This window comes from Benincasa hispida, chromosome 8 (assembly GCF_027475165.1).
Source record: "Benincasa hispida cultivar pf3 chromosome 8, pf3_genome.v1.1, whole genome shotgun sequence".
Classification (NCBI taxonomy): Eukaryota; Viridiplantae; Streptophyta; class Magnoliopsida; order Cucurbitales; family Cucurbitaceae; genus Benincasa; species Benincasa hispida.
In genome coordinates this window covers 19,445,447-19,463,761 of record NC_143485.1, presented here as the reverse complement: position 1 = coordinate 19,463,761, position 18,315 = coordinate 19,445,447, and the positions used below count along the sequence as shown (strand labels likewise).

Genomic DNA, 18,315 nt, shown 5'->3' with positions numbered 1-18,315 from the left:
TAGCAAAATGGTCTATCAATAATAGACTCTAGAGCTAGACTTAAATTTTACTATATTTATAAATTCTTCTATATAGTATTATATTTGTTAATATTTTGGGTCTGATTATTATATTTATAATTGTTATTTTTTTTTCCTTCTCCTCTTAATAATGTTTTAACTATGGTGAAATTGTTTTTTTTTTCTTTAATACTTTGTTTTTGTTTTTTTTGTCTTCCATTAATAATGTCTTGATTATTTATGGTGAGGTTGATTTTTTTCTTTCATTAATATTTTGGTTGATTGTAGACTAAATTTAAGATTTATTAAAAATATATGTACTAAAATTATATAATTAAAAATTTAGGAATAGTACAGAGACCAAAATGATATCTTAACCTAATATTAAATTAGGTATCAAAAATCTTTTTTCCTATCCTTTCTCCATGATTGGAACTTTTACCTAAATGAGAATTGTTTTAGGGATTAGAGACAAAGGAAAGAGAACCAGTACCTTTTGAGAATTTTTTGTTATAGTGTACTTAATTATTTATTTTTACTTTTCTGAGTGTTGAGAGAATTCATTTTTTAACCAATAAAATTAATTTACTTCAAGTGGCATGTCTATATGGTAGGAAAAATTTCACTATGCTAGAAAACAATGCATAGTAGGGAAGAAAAAGGTGGAAAAATTCTTATAAATAAAATCTAAAAAATATTTAGACTTTGTAGCTAAAAATTTCAATCAATCAGAGTTTAATTAGTTAAAACATGTCATCAATTAGAGTTTTTTTTTAATGACTTTTTTTAGTCCATTAAATAATTAATGACCCACCCCTCACAAGTCACAGACGTATGAAATCTAACTTTATACTTACATCAAATCGTACTATTATGTTTTATAACATATGGTATTAGGAATGACGTCTATTGCACTTCTAACGCGATGACTATCTCTATTGCGATCTTCATTTTTCTCCATTCTATTACAATATTTATGGAAAAAACACAACAAGAAAAATGAAAATCGCAACAGAGATGACCATCGCATTAGGGATACAATAAACATTGTAATCCCTAGTGCGATACTTTATAAAGCCGTTATGCGCTCCAACATAACTTAAATAGAAGGTTAGATTTCATTTATTTGTGGGGTGGATCATTAATTGCACATGTGAAACTTAAAAGGGTCATCCATATAAAAAACTCCATCAATCAACAAGTAAAGAACCTATTTTTATAAAATTTAAATCTTGTTTTATGTTTTTAGATCTACAAATTCAAATGGATTCCCGAACTCCATTGGATGGATTTTCTTTTTAAACTTGTTATTTGGTTTCGTTTTCAAACAGTAGAAGTACGAAGTCTATCAGTATTTTTTTCTGCTATTTTTATAAATAATTTGACATTCTTTCTATCTCTAAAATTTTCCAATTATAAATCATAGGATATTATAGAATAATAACTATACAAAGTTTATAGCATAGAATGTGTTCTAATTAATTAAAATTAGTATTTGAGGTGTATATAGAACCCTTTTTCTAATATATATATATATAGTTTATAAATATATTTATGAATCACATTTTTCAACAACTATCATTTAAATTAGGATCAAATATTTAAATGTACTATCAAACACTAAAAAGATTGAAAACACAAAATACAATTTTGGTTTTCATCGAGTCCCTGTTTACTTTTACTTGAAATCAAGAACAAGAGTGAATGAAACTCAACAAGGTAGGAACTAGAGTGAGACCACCTATGGAAATAATATGAAGCTAGCAATAAGGAAAAGAGCATTTTGGTACTCATTCCAATTCTTGGTAACTCTAAACAAGGTTTGAATCTAATGTTTTTAAATTTGTTGTTTTCAAATCACTAACTAAAACACCCTAAATATTAGATAATAGTTTGGTTTCTTTAAAAGCTAACAAAAGTATGATACTTTATAAAATGTTTTGTCTTTTTATACTTTATTTTTGTTCATCTGATGAAAGAACAATAAAAACAATAAACTTATCTCTTTGAGGATGAGTTCATATGCGACTAAATGAACTAAGATCAATTACAACATGTACATTAGCTAAACTAGTTAAGGTATATACTATTGACTAATAGGTTAAAACGTTTGAATCCTCCACGAACTTAAAAAAGAAAGAAAGAAAGAGCTATCATCAATGATTTATTGTCTGAACCATACTATGATCAACAGAAATCCAAAAGGAGATACATTTTCCCTCTTATCATGAGGCAATGTGTTCTATTAACCAGTTCTTATATTTTGGATTCATTGCAGATGCCAAGAGTTTTTGCACTATCCACTTGTAATTTAAGATCATAAATACTAATTATGCTCTAACTGAAGTCTCAATAGCTACCTTTTCGGAATATGAGATGCTGTTGAGCTTCTCCATCGCTTCCCATAGCTCAGGCAATCCTTCCTTGATATTATGGATACTCTCGAACGCATGATCCACCCCCTTGATTCGTTGTGAATTACCAACCTGAATTCATGATAAGGTCCAAACGTTAATCAGTTCAGCAAGCTTTGAAGAAGAAATCCAAGCCCCGCACCGGAACGATGGTTTTGGCACTTACCAGCACTGTGTGAAGGCCCACCAGCTTCCCGGTTTGTAGATTACGAACACTATCGTCGAAGAACAACTGCAGACAAGACGATAAGAAAAATGTAGTATTGTGAAAAGAAAATGAAGCTGAATAACAGATCAGGGCAACTATTAAATGGATACTAGTTAATTGATTCGAGTTCTAAAAATTGGATACTTTTTTTTTAACATAACATAAACCATAATCATCAAACTCCTGGAAAAAGTCTTTTAAAGTTGCTCTAAATCTATTTTTCACTTACAGTTTTCTGTGGGTTGATATTGGCTATCTCGAAAACTTGCTTAAATGCCTCCTCGAATGGTTTGCAGACGACCGGCGTCTTTGGTAGATCGATATCAGAGTTTGGATTGCTCATATACTGATTGATGTTAAAAATTACAGACCCTGCTTCCTCATCAACTGTTCCCTTATCAGGATTCAGAGTCTCAAAGCATAAAATCCCTTCAAAGCAGTCCTCTAATCCAAGTCTCTTCAGCGCTCTAGTTGCATGGGCCATATCACCATTTGTAAATATCTGAGCTCAGAAATCAGACAGAAACACAGAACAAAACGGTAAAAATCAAATCAACAGTTAAAACTTGAAAAGACAACGAAACATGTAACTAATGTCGGATAAGCTACTCACAAGTTTTCGAATTGGTAAGCTATGAAGAAGGTTTCTCAATACAGGGTCAGGCTTGAGCATATCATATGGCAACCTTCCATGAACAAAACTGCAGAACAGAAGAAAAAAATGATGAATACAACTCAAAATTCTAAAACATACATAATAATGAAGATCAAAAGTTTTGTTACCTATGGAAATCATCGTAATCGAAGTTATAACCGATAGCCTGCAACCAGGAAAAATGGCCATGACACAGAATCCAATAATTGACTGCAATGCTTGTTTTGAAGAAAGATCATGTAAAAGGCTATGATGTTTTAACTTACTCTAAGACCAGCCATTGTTGTCCCATAAATCTTGTACAAGGAAATGCACAATTCAGGCACATTCTCCTCCATTCCTAACTTTTCAATCATATATTCTAAAAGAAAAGTAATAAGAATTCATCCAATCTATAAAACAACAAACATACCTAACTTTTAACTCGTTATGGCTTGGAGATGTGAACATAATCCCATGTCAATTCACATAAGATAACTTTCAAAATGGATAATATCATAGAAATATGGAGAGCCTAGCCCAAAATGTTCCTGAATCCAGAAAGGAAAGGGGAAAGGAAATTTCAACTAACCTTGAATGTTCTTGGTGATTTCATTTGCCAAACCAGAATTAAAAGGATAAAGAGTGTCATCTAGATCTGAAAGTAAACACATAATTCTTCGTTATAAAAAACTTTCTAATCCAACTTTGAAATTGAAAAAGATAAGAAGTCCAAAATGTAATACCGAAGAGAAGACATTCATATTTAGCATCAGAAATCTGATTGAACTGATCACCATTCTCCATTTCTAGGTACACTTCAAGTTCAACCCACAAAACTCAAAATACTTCTATCTGCAATGCCCAAAAATACAGATCAAACAGATCTCAAACTAAAGAAAATCCCCAAAAACAACCACAAAACAAATCGCATTTCATCTATTAACCGATTTAGATTCAACCAAACTCAAACTCATTGCAAATGAAACAAGAAAATGATCAGAACAAAATGTGGGTTGATCCCAAAATCACTGAAAAACAAAACATCCAATGAAACAACCGAACCCCAATAAAGTATTCTCCAAATGGTGCTAAAGATTGAACAATGACAATGAAAACCGACACTCACAAGAATCAAACTCGAACCGCCCGTGAAGAAATTCGCCTGAAGACGAGAAATCAATTAAATGCACAAGAAGTAGTTGGAACTGAAACAAAAATGGGGAGATGCAATGGGAGATCGTGGGCTTATAAGGTACAGACACGTTCTCAGTTCTCCTCCACGCCTTTTCATGAACAGTCGTCGAGGGAGTGAGTGAATTCTAAGCCTCTTTAATTACATTACAGTACAGCAAATTGGCATTTTCTTTTTTGCTTGATTGAAATTTAAAATTGAACAGATCGCCGTGGAGTTAGGATGGAGAACACTCCGCCGCAATGAATGCTTGGTTCAGCGTTGGTCGGCGCCGCTGGCGGCGGAGGCTTTCCTTCGATAATCAGTAACGTGACAACGTGTATGATAAATCTGAAATTTGGGATTCGTAAAGAAATGGTTTAACAAATCTATAAATCTTGAAGGTCCAAATTTGACTTCTACTCTTTCAACAAATCTATAAACAATCTTGATCGTAAATTTGGGGTTAATTTTAGAGTTAAGGATATGGGGAAAAAAAGATAAAATAAAAAAATAAAAATGATGAAAATAACATTAGGAGAGTCAAAGTATGACCTAAGGCTTGACGAGAGAGAAAAAAAGGGTCGAAGAGGCATCCCAAGGGTTTAAAGTCTTGCTCAAAATTTGAGGCTGAAAAACAGGGCAACATCAGCATACTACAATGAAATCACAAGGTAGCATGCTGCGGCACCACTAGGGAATTTCCCTATTTAATTTCCTTTCATCGTAAATTTGAAGGGATGAATGGGAACCAAAGACAAAGGGTAATGACAGAGCACTTTTAGAGAGTTCGTGATCAAGGATATCGTTGGAGGAGGACAAACAAGCTTGAGGACACGAGTGTTTCTTCTTCTCTTTTTTGTCTTCTATTTCTTTGTATTGCAGTGTCACGACATTATAATGAAAACACAAGGTAGCGTGCTGCGGCACAATCACAGAATTTACCCTATTTGATTTCCTTGGAGGGATGAATGTGAGCCCATATTTTTTTTTACAAAGGCAATAACAGAGCACTTTCAGAGAGTTTGATGATCAACGAGATCGTTGGAGGGCAAATGAACTTGACTTTAACCAAAATATAAAATATTTAATTGGACCAAAATAATTTTGTTCAATCCACCGGTCATGATGAAAACATATGGCGTTATTGAGATTTGTCAATTCTTATCTTCAAGTTCAATTTAGGACACATGTCAACTTTTAATTAGTCCAAAAAAGATGACGTGATAATTTATGATTGGTCCAAAATTTTTCATTTAACAAATGCTCGATTTTCAAGATTTATACACGCATATGAGTGGGTAAATTTTAAAAAGATAAAGTATGAATCAAAATACAAGTTATTTACTCTTGATTTTAACTATATTTGATGTGTCAAATTAATCAAATTATGAATTGGGTACATAAGTTTGACTTGAATTTTATATATATTTGACACACATTTTTCATGTCAATTTATCAAAACATGAATTTGGATCAAAGTTTTGATTTTCTTCTTTTGACATAAATTTTGAATCTAAGTAGAATTTATGCTCTACATAATTCAGAGTTGAATTTGGAGTAAAAATGTCTACACAAGATGTTTGACTTGAATTTGGAACGGAACATGAAGATGAGATTTGAACTTCACTCAATTTTTATTTAAATTTGAGATAAGTTGGAGGTATTATACACAATTTGATTCGACGTGAGATGAAAACCTAAATGTGGATGATTTGAATTTAGGGTAAATGTTGGAATATGACGAAATTTTAAATTGAGGTAATCTTGAGGTATTATCATAATTTAGTTTAAGTATTAAATTTGGGATAAAATTTGGAATATGGCCAAATTCTAATTTGAAATGAATTTGAAGTCAATTTAATTTAGACTTGAGGATAAAAACTCAAAGTTGGATAATTTAATTTGGGACAAATGAAATTTAAATTTATTTATATTTCCTAATTTGAAAAGATTTCATTTGGTAAATCCTATGAAGCATAGATACAGATACGATTATACGACGGATACAATCGGATACGTCTAAGGATGCGTCATTTTTTTTATATACTTTTTAATATATATTTTAAAAAAAATGAGGATATTGATACGTTGAAGATACATTTTTTTATTTAAAAAAATCTATGATATAAATAAATTTAGTATACAAGTTAATAACAATAGCACAAAATAAAATACAAATACAGAAAAAAGCAACATCTAAGATGTTGAAGTACAATAGTTAATAAAATGCAATAGAAAAGTGACTAAATGCGAAGAAGAAGAAGATTAGAGAGAGAAGTATGAAGATAAACGAAGAACTTTTATTGAAGATATCCAAATAGTTTATATTTTGGTGGACTTTGTGGGGATTCAAATGTGAAGATGGAGATTAGATGATTATAGTCTAGGATTTGGTCCGTTATTTATTTATTTTTCTTTTAGTTTTGGACTCGAGTAGTAAACTTTTTAAATAGGTTGCCTAATTTTAGATTTAGAAAATATTAGATGAGTTACTTGCCTTTTTTCTTAAAAAAAATACGCATAGAAATAGATACGTCAAATCATGTATCAGATACGTATCTGAAAAGTATCCTGAAAGTATAGATACATCAAATCGCGTGTTAGATACGTATATGGAAAGTATCTAGAAGTATTGATATATCTGATACTGATTTTTTCCCTTACATGAAGTATTTATGCTTCATAAGATAAATCTAAAACAATTAGGAATTAACTTCATGCTATAAATTGCATCAAGTCATCTTCTATTGGTTAACTCCAAATATGGTAAGCAAATTAATTTTCTCCTTTGAATTTTGATTACAACACAATGTTGTGTGATTGAGAAAGTGAAGAAGGTGGGTCAAAACCAGACAAGATTGATTTCAGATTCGCTTGTTTTTCCCCTTTTTTTCTTTGTAATTTTCATCTTTTCGGTTGCAAGCTTCCCACCCCTTTTTTTCTTCTTCCTTTTCTCTTTCTTCTTCCTTTTTTTTAATCATTTTTTTTTTGGCTTCAATGCTGTTGTGGTGACTATTGTTGAGTGTTGTCGTCTGGCCGAAGATCCCACCATAGCGATGATGACACCGGCGTGTGGCAGTGCAACTGGAGGTGTGGGCGATCAACACTGAATCGTCGTTGGACGTGAAGAAATCGAATTTCCAATGCAAAAGTGAATGATTGCCTCTATCCCAAAGAATTTGTTTTTGGAACTAATTAAAATAGAGAAGAAAAAGTACAAAGAGGATAAACGTCTAACTAAGGAATGTTGTCCAAAAATAAACAAAAAGGAAAGGGAAAATAGTATACTTTCCTTTGAAGAACTATTTCTTCATGAAATCCTCTCCTTGGTCACGAATTCTTTTGAGCTTCTCACGAACACAACAACATGAAAACACTAACACTGGAACCACCACAAGTGACTTCCTTGCTATTCTCAAGATGAGAATCAAGGCAGAGTTGTGGGCTTGCCATGTTAATTTTGAGTGAGGAAGAAGAACTTTTAAAGAGTTTTTCTTTACAGAGGAAGAAGATAAAAAATGTAGAGAGAACTACCAAGAATTTCACATATTGAACTTGCCTCAAACTCCTCTGTTTTCTTGTATATGAGAGACGAGGGGAGTTATCAAATAACTCCCTTCATTAAGTGAAATAACTCACAAGGGAGTTATTTTACAATTTAATTATATTACATTAACATAATTGAATAAAACTATATATTAGAATATATAACCTGTAGATTATATTATATTCAATATAATATAAACTAACTTTATATTCTCTCATATAACCTATAGTTTTAATATGAATCATATTCAACATTAATTTAACCTATAGTTTTTATATGAATCACATTCATATAATTAATATTAGAATCATATTCAAATATTTATCTCTCTCAGTAAACTTTATATTATAATGTATCTATATACATTATATTAGTTGCATCTCATACAATTATTTTCCTTTAATTAATTTGAACAATTCAAATTAATCTAAAACTAATTGATTTTAATTTAACCCTTATTGAGCTAGCAAGGTGACCTTATGAACCTACAGATTAGAAGATCCAATGATACGAGATTAATTAATTAAACTATTTAATTAAATTAATCAACATTCATTAACTGTCGGTTACTCCACTAAAGACCGACAATTGCACTCTTCGCACTGTAAATATATTTTTGTGTCCATTGGATATAACCAATCAATAGTAAGTCAACAATTCACAAATTTCTCGTAGTTATAGTTGGGTCAAAATTACCGTTTAACTTTTGTAGTTATATCTAACTTCTTAAGTACCACTGATACCTCTAATGTACAATTAGTCATAGTCCAACTATAACTAGATCTCTCTATCGCTATTATAGATAATATACAAAGTACATAAAGGAATAAACTAGGGCATAACATGCGCCCAGTACAAATCTCCCACTTGCCCTATTATAGACGTGGTTTGTCCCATAGACCCATACTCTGCAGAGACCCTCAAACACCTTAGCCGTGAGGGCCTTTATAAATGGATCAGCAATGTTGTGCTCCAAAGCGATCTGTGTGACGATCACGTCTCCTCATGCACAATCTCTCGAATGAGATGATACTTTCGCTCGATGTATTTGCTGCGCTTATGACTCCTAGCCGCTCAGGAATTAGCCATAGTACCACTATTATCACAATAAAGTGTGATGGGCTTTGACATGTCTGGAACAACTTTCAGATCTGTCAAGAATTTCCTGAGCCAAATTGATTCCTTAGCAACTTCACAAACTGCTACATACTCGGCCTCCATAGTTGAGTCAACAATGCACCCTTGCTTATGTTGGGGTTAATGTCCTAAAGTCTTGTGTCCTGTAGTTTGTAAACAGATTGTACGAATGCTTGTGTTGTATAATATATGATATTTACTTCACATCTTCATTTTGCTCAGTTGTATGTTTTATTTGCTTTACCATAAACCAATAGCATAAAATCCCTGGTTATTTGTATGTAACTTAAGCATGTATGTGGTGACATACAAATGGATCATATCTTGAGTGATAACCAAAATGGTCTGTAGTATATGGATATAGGAGGGAAACCTTATCCTGGTAATGCTACGGATGCGGCCCGCTTTATGGAATGGTCACAAGTATTGTGACTTGTCACAGATAGTCTGATCCTGATCATTTGTGTAGGTGACATGCGAGCGGAGGCGTCCTATACAAAGAGTTTGTATAAACCTGACCATGAAGTGTTAACGTCTCATTATATAACACCGTTCATGACAGAGACTTCACTTTACTAGGATGACCATAGGTAACATGACCTCAATCCTGAGTGAGTTGGGAACTCCTGCCATTGAGGGCAGCCCTTTGATTTGTATGGGTGCGAGTGGCCACGTCGTCGATTAAACCTACCATTTTGGGGATTCATCTGATTTAGGAGCTGAGAACTCAACTATACAAGATGGAATTCACTCATTTCCCAAAGCAAGGGCAAGTAGATAGATAGCTCCCTTAAGGGTTGATTCCAAGGCTTGAATGATGTGGCGCCACACACCTTCTCTTGACCCGAGAGTTGTTCACACATAGTTGGACTATGTTGTATTGTTCATTAGAGGAATCAGTGGTACTTAAGAAGTGAGATGTAACTACTGATGCGTGTAATTGTGATGCGATTATGATGTGTGTTTGCGGTGATGTGTGTTATGCGATGAGCATGCAAGTTTCCCTAACAAGACCTAAGTATAAGCCTCATTAGGTTTCCTGGTAAGTCCAGGGTCGAACACAGGGTCTACTAAGTAAATATGTGACAGTTACTTTGATTCTCTTGTGGTAGTAAAAACAAAAGAGTTGGATGGTGTTTTAATTAAGAATTTTTCCTATGCGACGGAGTTGAACGGAAAGTTGATGAAATCGAGAGTTACAATGAGTATGCGATGAAGGGGTTTAGCTAACACTTCCTAAGATTATGCACAAGTTATGCGATCATGCTACACACAAATAACAACACGTCATCTCTCAATGCAGAATGCCATCATTCCTATTTTTAGGACGCATGCAATGTATACGGAAAATTCGATAGGACTTATGTCTAAGCCTCTATTCTTGTCTATGCGATGATGAATGATGCACACATAAAACAAGGTGACCGCATACAATCATATCCTATTTCTAGGGTGCATGCGATGTGTAAATAGCGATAGAACTTATGTTTAAGTTTCTATTTCTTGCTTATGTGGTTCTAATCTGAATCTCTCAAGTCTAGATTCTAATCTGACTTTCTCAAGTTTAGATTCTATCTTTAGACTACTTTCTCAAGTATCTCTAAAGGGTGAACGATGCATACATAAGACAAGATGATCGCATAAAGTGTAAATCTTAAGTCATGCTAGCTAAGTACTTCTCAGCCCATTCAGAAATTTAGCTACTCATGCGGAATATAGAGAGATAGAATATAGATTGAAATGAAATTTCCATTTTCTATAAATAAAGTACTGAATACAAAATAAAAAATGGAATTGAGAGATAAGAAGCTCGGTAAGCAATATCTTGCTTCTTGTGGCCTTTTCCACTGTTCTTTTTCACTCCAACTCTATTCTCGATGTGTATTCTTGCTCTCGTCAGTGTTGGCCCTCTCTCCCATTGTAACGCTTTCCAGCAGTCTCTCGATCTGTCCGGGAATGATCTCTCAGCTTCCTCCTCTCTTTGCTCGTCTTCATTCTCTAAGTATAAGTATGAATATGTACGTGAACAGACTAACGACTCTCTCTCCTTCTTTTTTTCACCCATTTACATTAGTGGCCTTTGGTATTTATAGAGCTCAAAGTGAAGCAGCCTTTCTTGCTAATGATTGCAATGATGGGCGGTCATTAATTCCCCTGCTCTGATGCATTGATTAATAGTTACCGAAAGTTGAGTGTACTTGCTATAGTGTGGCTTTAACGACTTGTCAACTAAATTCGGATTCGACTGTTATTAGCTTTCCGTCCCATCGTGATTTATTGTGCCGTTTCCTTTATGTGCAGTCTTTATGTGGCCACCTTTTTAAGAAGCTTCTCATGATCGCATATGATCGCAATCTTCAAGCGCACTGACGCCTAATTGCTTTGGATTGCAATTTTACTTGTGCCATCGCATTTTTCCTGCAAAAATAAGTAAATTAACTGCTTTTATGCGATGGGCGCACGCGATCGAAATTTCTTCAGTTTAGCGCTTTGGACATGATATTGCTTATTTTTACCCTCACATTCTCTCATTGTTTTACTTATTCGAGGTATAATAACTTGTATTTCTACCCGTTATCAACTATAGGGGCAAAATGGTAAATTGGCCTAGCTGTATTTGCGAGCATTTGTGAAGGGTCATCGTATTCATGATTGGTTATATCCGATGGACACAGAAATGTATATGTGGTAAGAAGAGTTCAGCTGTTGGTCTTTAGTAGAATGCCTGGTAGTTAACAGATGGTGGATCTCGTGGTTAAAGAGTTTAGTCAGCTATTTACATACCATTGGAGCTTCGAGCCACAGGTCCATAAAATCCCCTAGGTAGCTTGGATAAAGTCGAGAATCAGTTTTTGGGTTAGTTTAAAATGTTCAAATTGACAAGAAGAAGTTCGATTATATATGATATAATGGAACTGGTTAATTATATATATTATAATTGATTAAATGTATAAGATATATTATTTTTGGAGGAAATTAGATATAAATATGATTTATACAAGTGGAGGAGAAATTACTATAGTAGATATATGATATCAAACTATAGGGTAAGAATATAATATGATTATGTTAATTTATTAATTAAATTGGTTAATTATATGATAATTGGCCAAAATCCTCTCCTCGATCGTGCATTAGTGGGAATTCAACTTCGGTTATTGTAACTAAAGAATAAAATGAAAAGTTTTTTTCATTTTGCAATAAGTTCGTAAAAATTCACAATCGGTGTGAAAACGTCATGATCGCTTAGCTGAGAGCCTATACGATAGAGCTTCATCGCTTAAACGATCGCACACCCGCGTCTAAACGATTGCACGCTTTTCTATAAACTATCACTTAGCTTTCCTAAATGATCACCTAGCCACGTTTTCTAAACGATCGTTTACCTATTACTAGACAATCGCTTAGTGAAACCTACACGATCGTGTAGCTTTGTCTAAACGAAAAGCATCCCAGCTATACGATAACTTTCTCTCCCACTTGCTTATCGTCTATACGATCAGCCTGTTCCTCCGACCTTTACAAAATTCAACAAAGACCATGCTTTGATTCTCACTTCAAGAATACCAAGGGCTCTAAGTGGTGGTGTCGTCCCCGCTCTTGCTTGCTCGTGCTTGTTCGTGTTGCTGCCGTTCGTGTAGACGATCGTGCTGTCGTAGCTGACTGTTTTGCTGGGAGATAGAGAACGTAGAGGTTCTTCTGCTACGTTGAGTTCGAAATTGAAGAGAGTCTTCAACTAGTATGTGAACTTAATCCCTTGTATTTTACTTATCAAAAAATGCCGTTAATTAGTGTAATTTGCATAATTGTTGATTAGAATGTGTGTGTGGTATTTTGGTCACAATGAAATCGGAAAGATTCGAACGCGCTCATGGATTCTCTTCGTTAAGAGTTCCTTTAGCTTGGTGCTTCTCCAGACTATTACTCCTTTGTTAAGAGTGAATACTGATCCTGATGGATTTCCTAGAATCCTTATCGGTCTAAAAATCAGATATGCGTATCTAGTAAGGATCGAATCCTTAGAATCATACACGAGCATGTAGTCCCTTGTTCTCCATAAATATTTGAGGATATTTTTAACGGTGGTCCAGTGATCAAATCCTGGATTAGCATGATATCTACTGACTATCCCCACTGCATAGTTGATGTCATATCTAGTACATAACATTGCATACATCAACCTGCCAACAGCCGATACATAAGGGATCCATCTCATCTCCTTAACCTCTTGAGGTGTCTTAGGATACTTTTCCTTAAACAATGTAACTTTGTGTCTGAAAGATAGCAAGCCTCTCTTGGAGTTCTGCATCGAATATTTGACAAGCATCTTATCAATATACGACGCTTGAGACAGAGCTAGCATTTTGTTCTTTCAATCCCTAAAGATCTGAATTCCTAGAAAAAAATGAGCCTCTCCCAAATCTTTCATTTGGAATTGAGTTGCTAGCTAGTTTTTAACTTCAGTCAGTAGACCTACATCACACCCAATGAGTAGGATATCATCTACATATAATACTAAGAAATCTACTGAATTGTTGACGATCTTCTTGTATACACAAGGTTCATCAAAATTTTGATCAAAGCCATAAGATTTGAAAGCAGAATCAAACCTTATGTTCCAAGATCGAGAAACTTGTTTCAGTCCATAAATGGACTAATTAAGCCCCCAAACCTTTTGCTCTTGACCTTGGATTATGAATCCCTCGGGTTTCTCTATATAAATGGTCTCCTCAAGATTGCCATTCAGAAAGGAAGTTTTGACATCCATCTACCAAATCTCATAGTTATAATATGAGGCAATATACAGGAGGATCCGGATAGACTTTAACATGGCAACAAGCGAGAAAGTCTCCTCATAGTCGACTCCCTCGACTTGGGTATAACCCTTTGCCACCAGTCTAGCTTGGAAGGTTTGCACCTTTCCATCAACACCCCATTTTCTCTTGTAGATCCATTTACAACCTATAGGTTTTACCCTATCAAATTGATTTACAAGATCCTATACTAAATTGAAGTACAATGACTCCATTTTGAGATCCATAGCTTTGATCCACTATTCTTTGTCAATATTCTCCATTGCCTTCTTGTAAGACAATGGATCCTTAACATCTCTGTCAACTACCATAGCTAGGATTTCAGTTAAATCCATGTAACGGACAGGTGGGTTCACAACTCTCCCACTGAGTCAAGGTTCCCTTAACACTTGAGGTGGATTTGACCTACTATATGACCCAACTTCAATAACTCTTGTTGAGGTGTTGGGTTCTTCAACAACTCTTGTTGAAGATTCAGTAGTTTCTTTGGAAAGTTCATTTAACACAATCTTTTGTTAGGATATTGATTCTTAAAGTCTTTACTATCGAAATGTGTTGATACAATCTTTCGAAAAAGGAACTAAACGATGAACAACTTCTTTATTAAACAACAAGAGTCAACAAGACCAAACGGTCGCTTACAATTATCACTTGATCGCTTACCAAATGCTAAACGATCGTTTACAATTTCTACATGATCGTTCAGTGTTACTAAACGATCGCTTGCAAAATACTCCGCGATCACTCATAAACTCCTACACGAACGCATACAATCTATTACACGATCGTTTAGCAATATCTATAAGATTGCCTACCTTTTGCTATACGATCGCTGATGCACGGAAAATGGAGAGTAAATATATGCGTGCGTCTTATGACATGCGTTCGTTCTCCATGCGTTGCTAGTCATGCGTTGGACTAAGGATGCAATATGCGTCTAAGAATCTATGCGATGACCATGCGTTCCTACCACAAGTTTTCTTGCTCTCTCCCCAAGTATAACGAGATTGCAAGTTTCTCGGGGTGATTCGAGGTCAAACACAGGGACTTGTAGCTAAATGTTGCGAAGTGATGTGTTTGCGGCGAAGAATAAAAGAATAATGAAGTTTAAGGAATAAAAGAATAATGAAGTTTAAGAACTATGCGCTACTCCTACTCCGAAATAAACAGATTAAGCTATGGAAGTATGACTATGAGAGTTGGTAGAGACACGACAACTGTTAATGCATAATAAGATGGAAGGAAAAATAGATAAAATGGTGGCGGGGATGACTTCATCGCATCACTAATCTTGATCGCAAGAGTAACCCCAGCCAGCACAAGTTTTGCGATCATGCTATACACAATTGTCTAGGACGCATGCGATGCATATGCGATAATGTCGATAGGACTTATGTCTAAGTCTCTATTCTTGCTTATGCGAGCTAACACACATAAGACAAGGTGACCACATACCACCATATCCTTGTTTTAAGAAGCATGTGTTGTGTAATAGCAAATAGAACTTATTCCTAAGCCTTTACTCTTACTTATGTGATCCAATCTGACTCTCTTAAGCCTAGATTTGGTTTTTAGACTACTCTCTCAAAATCTCAAGCCTAGATTTGAGGAGGGTGGTTAGGTTGTATCTAATCCTATTCAAAATGACATTGATTTGGAAATGAAGGGAACTTTTAGGTAAAGATTCCAAAATGATGCTAACCTAGCTGGCTTCATCAATGATGAACCTATTCATATCTACCATGTTAAAGTGGACCATCATGTTAAGAACATGTTCTCGAACAAATGCCCCTTCTTGCATATGCGTATTAAAGATGTGTTTGAGAGCATCATGCCTGAGTTGTGCGGATGGTTGTCCAAACATTCCTTTCAAGGACTCCATGATCTCACGGGCTGTGAGCTTGGGCTCATGCTTATTGGTTAAGACTTCAGAAGGACTAGCCAAGATGTACGCTTGGGCCATTTCTTTTGCCCGTGTCCATCACTCATATGCTTCTCGAACATTTCGAGCAACATTAGGAGCTGAAATGGGAGGACACTCCTCCATCAGGACAAAATGAAGGAGTGTCATTAAAATTGTGTTGATCTTGTTTTTTCATGTTATGTAGTTTTCACCGGTTAATTTATCAGTGGCGAGCAAATTCAAAGTAGCGGTAGCCATTGAAACAAAATTGCTGAAACATACAAATTATTTATAATTAGTTTGTTTGCATTAAACCACTAAGATAACCAATCAGTTTTAGCAAAATAGTCTAATGTGCCCTAAGTGACATCTATTTTGCAATGAATGTTTCAGTGAGTCAGGACAAAAGTCACTGTAGGGTGATCAAGTGCCTTTTCACTAAAATGAGACATTCTCAACCATTAGACTAAAACAACACCTTGTCATTGTAATGAAGGATCTCTTATTCAAAAGTACTTACGAACGGAAGCGGATCTTTCCAATTCATTGTGACAGAATTTCCACATATACATTCAAACATACTAAAACACATTCATAATGCTAAATTATTGACATGCTCAAAAGTACAATAAATAAGAGATTGAGAGATCATACCAGTTGAAGACTTATTCTTCACAGCAAATCTTGCTTTAGCTGAGATGGTAAGCTATTGCTCAGCAAAACCCAATCGTCTACCTCGAACAGTCACCACATGAACAGAAGAAAACGGGGATGACACCACCACTCAGAGCCCTTAGTATTCTAGGAGTGAGAATCCAAAGGGTGGGCTTTGTTCGAATTTGGTAGAGGGAAGAAGGAATGAGATCGTATACAACAATCAAGCAAGTGGGAGATAGGATCTATCGTATAGACAAAATGCTTAATCATTTAGGTGAAGTATACGATCGTGTAGGAAAAAGGTAAGCGATCCTCTAAACGATCGTGTAGGAAAAACTAAGCGATCGTCTATACGATCGTTTAGTAAATATCGGGAGCTAAACGATCGCTTAGGAAAAAGGTAAACGATCGTTTAGTAAATACCGCGCGTGGGTGTAATCGTTAAACGATCGCTTAGCACTATCGTATAGGTAAGCGGTCATTCAAACACTATCGTATAGGCTCAGGTTTTTCTAAGTGATGACACTCTTCAACACAATGTCTGCACATCCCATACTTAACACACCGTGAGCTATTTAAGCGTCTCAAAGTGATCTTTCAACTTACTCATCCGTTATGAAAACAGAAGAGACGCCGTCTTATTACCCATTTAACTGTTCAATTAATAGACAATGAATATGATCACATCATATTCATAACTTATGAATTAATATCATATATTAATCATAGTATTTTTCCTCCACTAGATATAAATCATATTTATATCCAAATTCTTCCAAATTAATGTATCTCATACATAAAGTATATCTTATATAAATAACTAGTTCAACTATATCATATATAATCAAACTCCCTTTTGTCAATTTGAACATTTCAAACTGACCTAAAAACTGACTCTTAGCTTGTATCCAAGCTACCAAGGGTACCTTATGAATCTATGGCTCGAAGCTCCAACGGTACGTGAATAGTTGACTAAACTCTTTAGCCACGATATCTACTGATCCTTTTAATAAACAATACAACATAGTCCTACTATGTATGAACACCTCTCAGGCCAAGAAAAGGTGTGTGGCGCCACATCGTTCAAGCCTCGAGATCAACCATTAAGAGAGCAATCTATCTACTTATCCCTACTTCCGGGAAGGAGTGAACTCCATCTTGTGAAGCTGAGTTCCCAGATCCCAAATTAGAAGACTCCCCAAAGTGGTAGGTTTGAATCGGCATTCTGGCCACTCGCACCCATGCAAATTAAAGGATCTCCCTCAATAGCAAGAGTTCCCAACTCACTCAGAATTGAGGTCATGTTACCTATGGTCATCCTAGTGAAGTGAAGTCTTAGTCATGAACGGAGTTATATGACGAGATGTTAACACTTCGAGGTCAGGTCTTATACAAACTCTTTGTATAGGACGCCTACACTTGCATGTCCTCTACACGAATGATCAGGATTAGACCATCTGTGACAAGTCACAACATTTGTAACAATTCCACAAAGCGGGCCGCATCCATAGTGTTACCAGGATAAGGTTTCCCTCCTATATCCATATACTACAGACCATTTTGATTGTCACTTAAGACATGATCCACTTGTATGTCACTACATACATGCTTAAGTTACATAAAGACAACCAGGGATATTAAGTTTATTGGTTTGTGGTAAAATAAAAAAATATTTAAATGTGCAAAGTCAAGATGTGAAGTAAATATCAAATATATTATACATCACAAGCATTCTTACAAAGTTGTTTACAAACTACAGGACACGAGACTTTAGGGCACAAACCCTAACAATCTCCCATTTTTCCTTAAGCGAAGTGGAGGGTA

At 34.9% G+C, this 18,315-nt stretch overlaps 1 protein-coding gene across 4 annotated transcripts; it reads right to left on the bottom strand.

Annotated features, from left to right (window-relative positions):
- Nucleotides 1-2,135: 2,135 nt before the first annotated feature.
- LOC120082486 (uncharacterized protein C24B11.05-like) lies at nucleotides 2,136-5,385 on the bottom strand. 4 transcript variants are annotated; one of them, XM_039037674.2, is made up of 10 exons: nucleotides 4,986-5,385; nucleotides 4,386-4,781; nucleotides 4,003-4,111; nucleotides 3,849-3,914; nucleotides 3,544-3,638; nucleotides 3,406-3,443; nucleotides 3,236-3,323; nucleotides 2,852-3,124; nucleotides 2,581-2,646; nucleotides 2,136-2,486 (listed from the first exon to the last, which is right to left on the bottom strand). In XM_039037674.2, the coding sequence occupies exons 3-10, from the start codon at nucleotides 4,061-4,063 to the stop codon at nucleotides 2,331-2,333; spliced, it is 843 nt and encodes a 280-aa protein (XP_038893602.1). In that variant the 5' UTR covers nucleotides 4,064-4,111; nucleotides 4,386-4,781; nucleotides 4,986-5,385; the 3' UTR covers nucleotides 2,136-2,330. The 4 variants fall into 4 exon arrangements, with proteins under 4 accessions (XP_038893602.1, XP_090172336.1, XP_038893603.1 ...); XM_090316210.1 differs by lacking the exon at nucleotides 4,386-4,781 and having other exon boundaries at nucleotides 4,986-5,268; XM_039037675.2 differs by lacking the exon at nucleotides 4,986-5,385 and having other exon boundaries at nucleotides 4,386-4,880.
- Nucleotides 5,386-18,315: the final 12,930 nt, after the last annotated feature.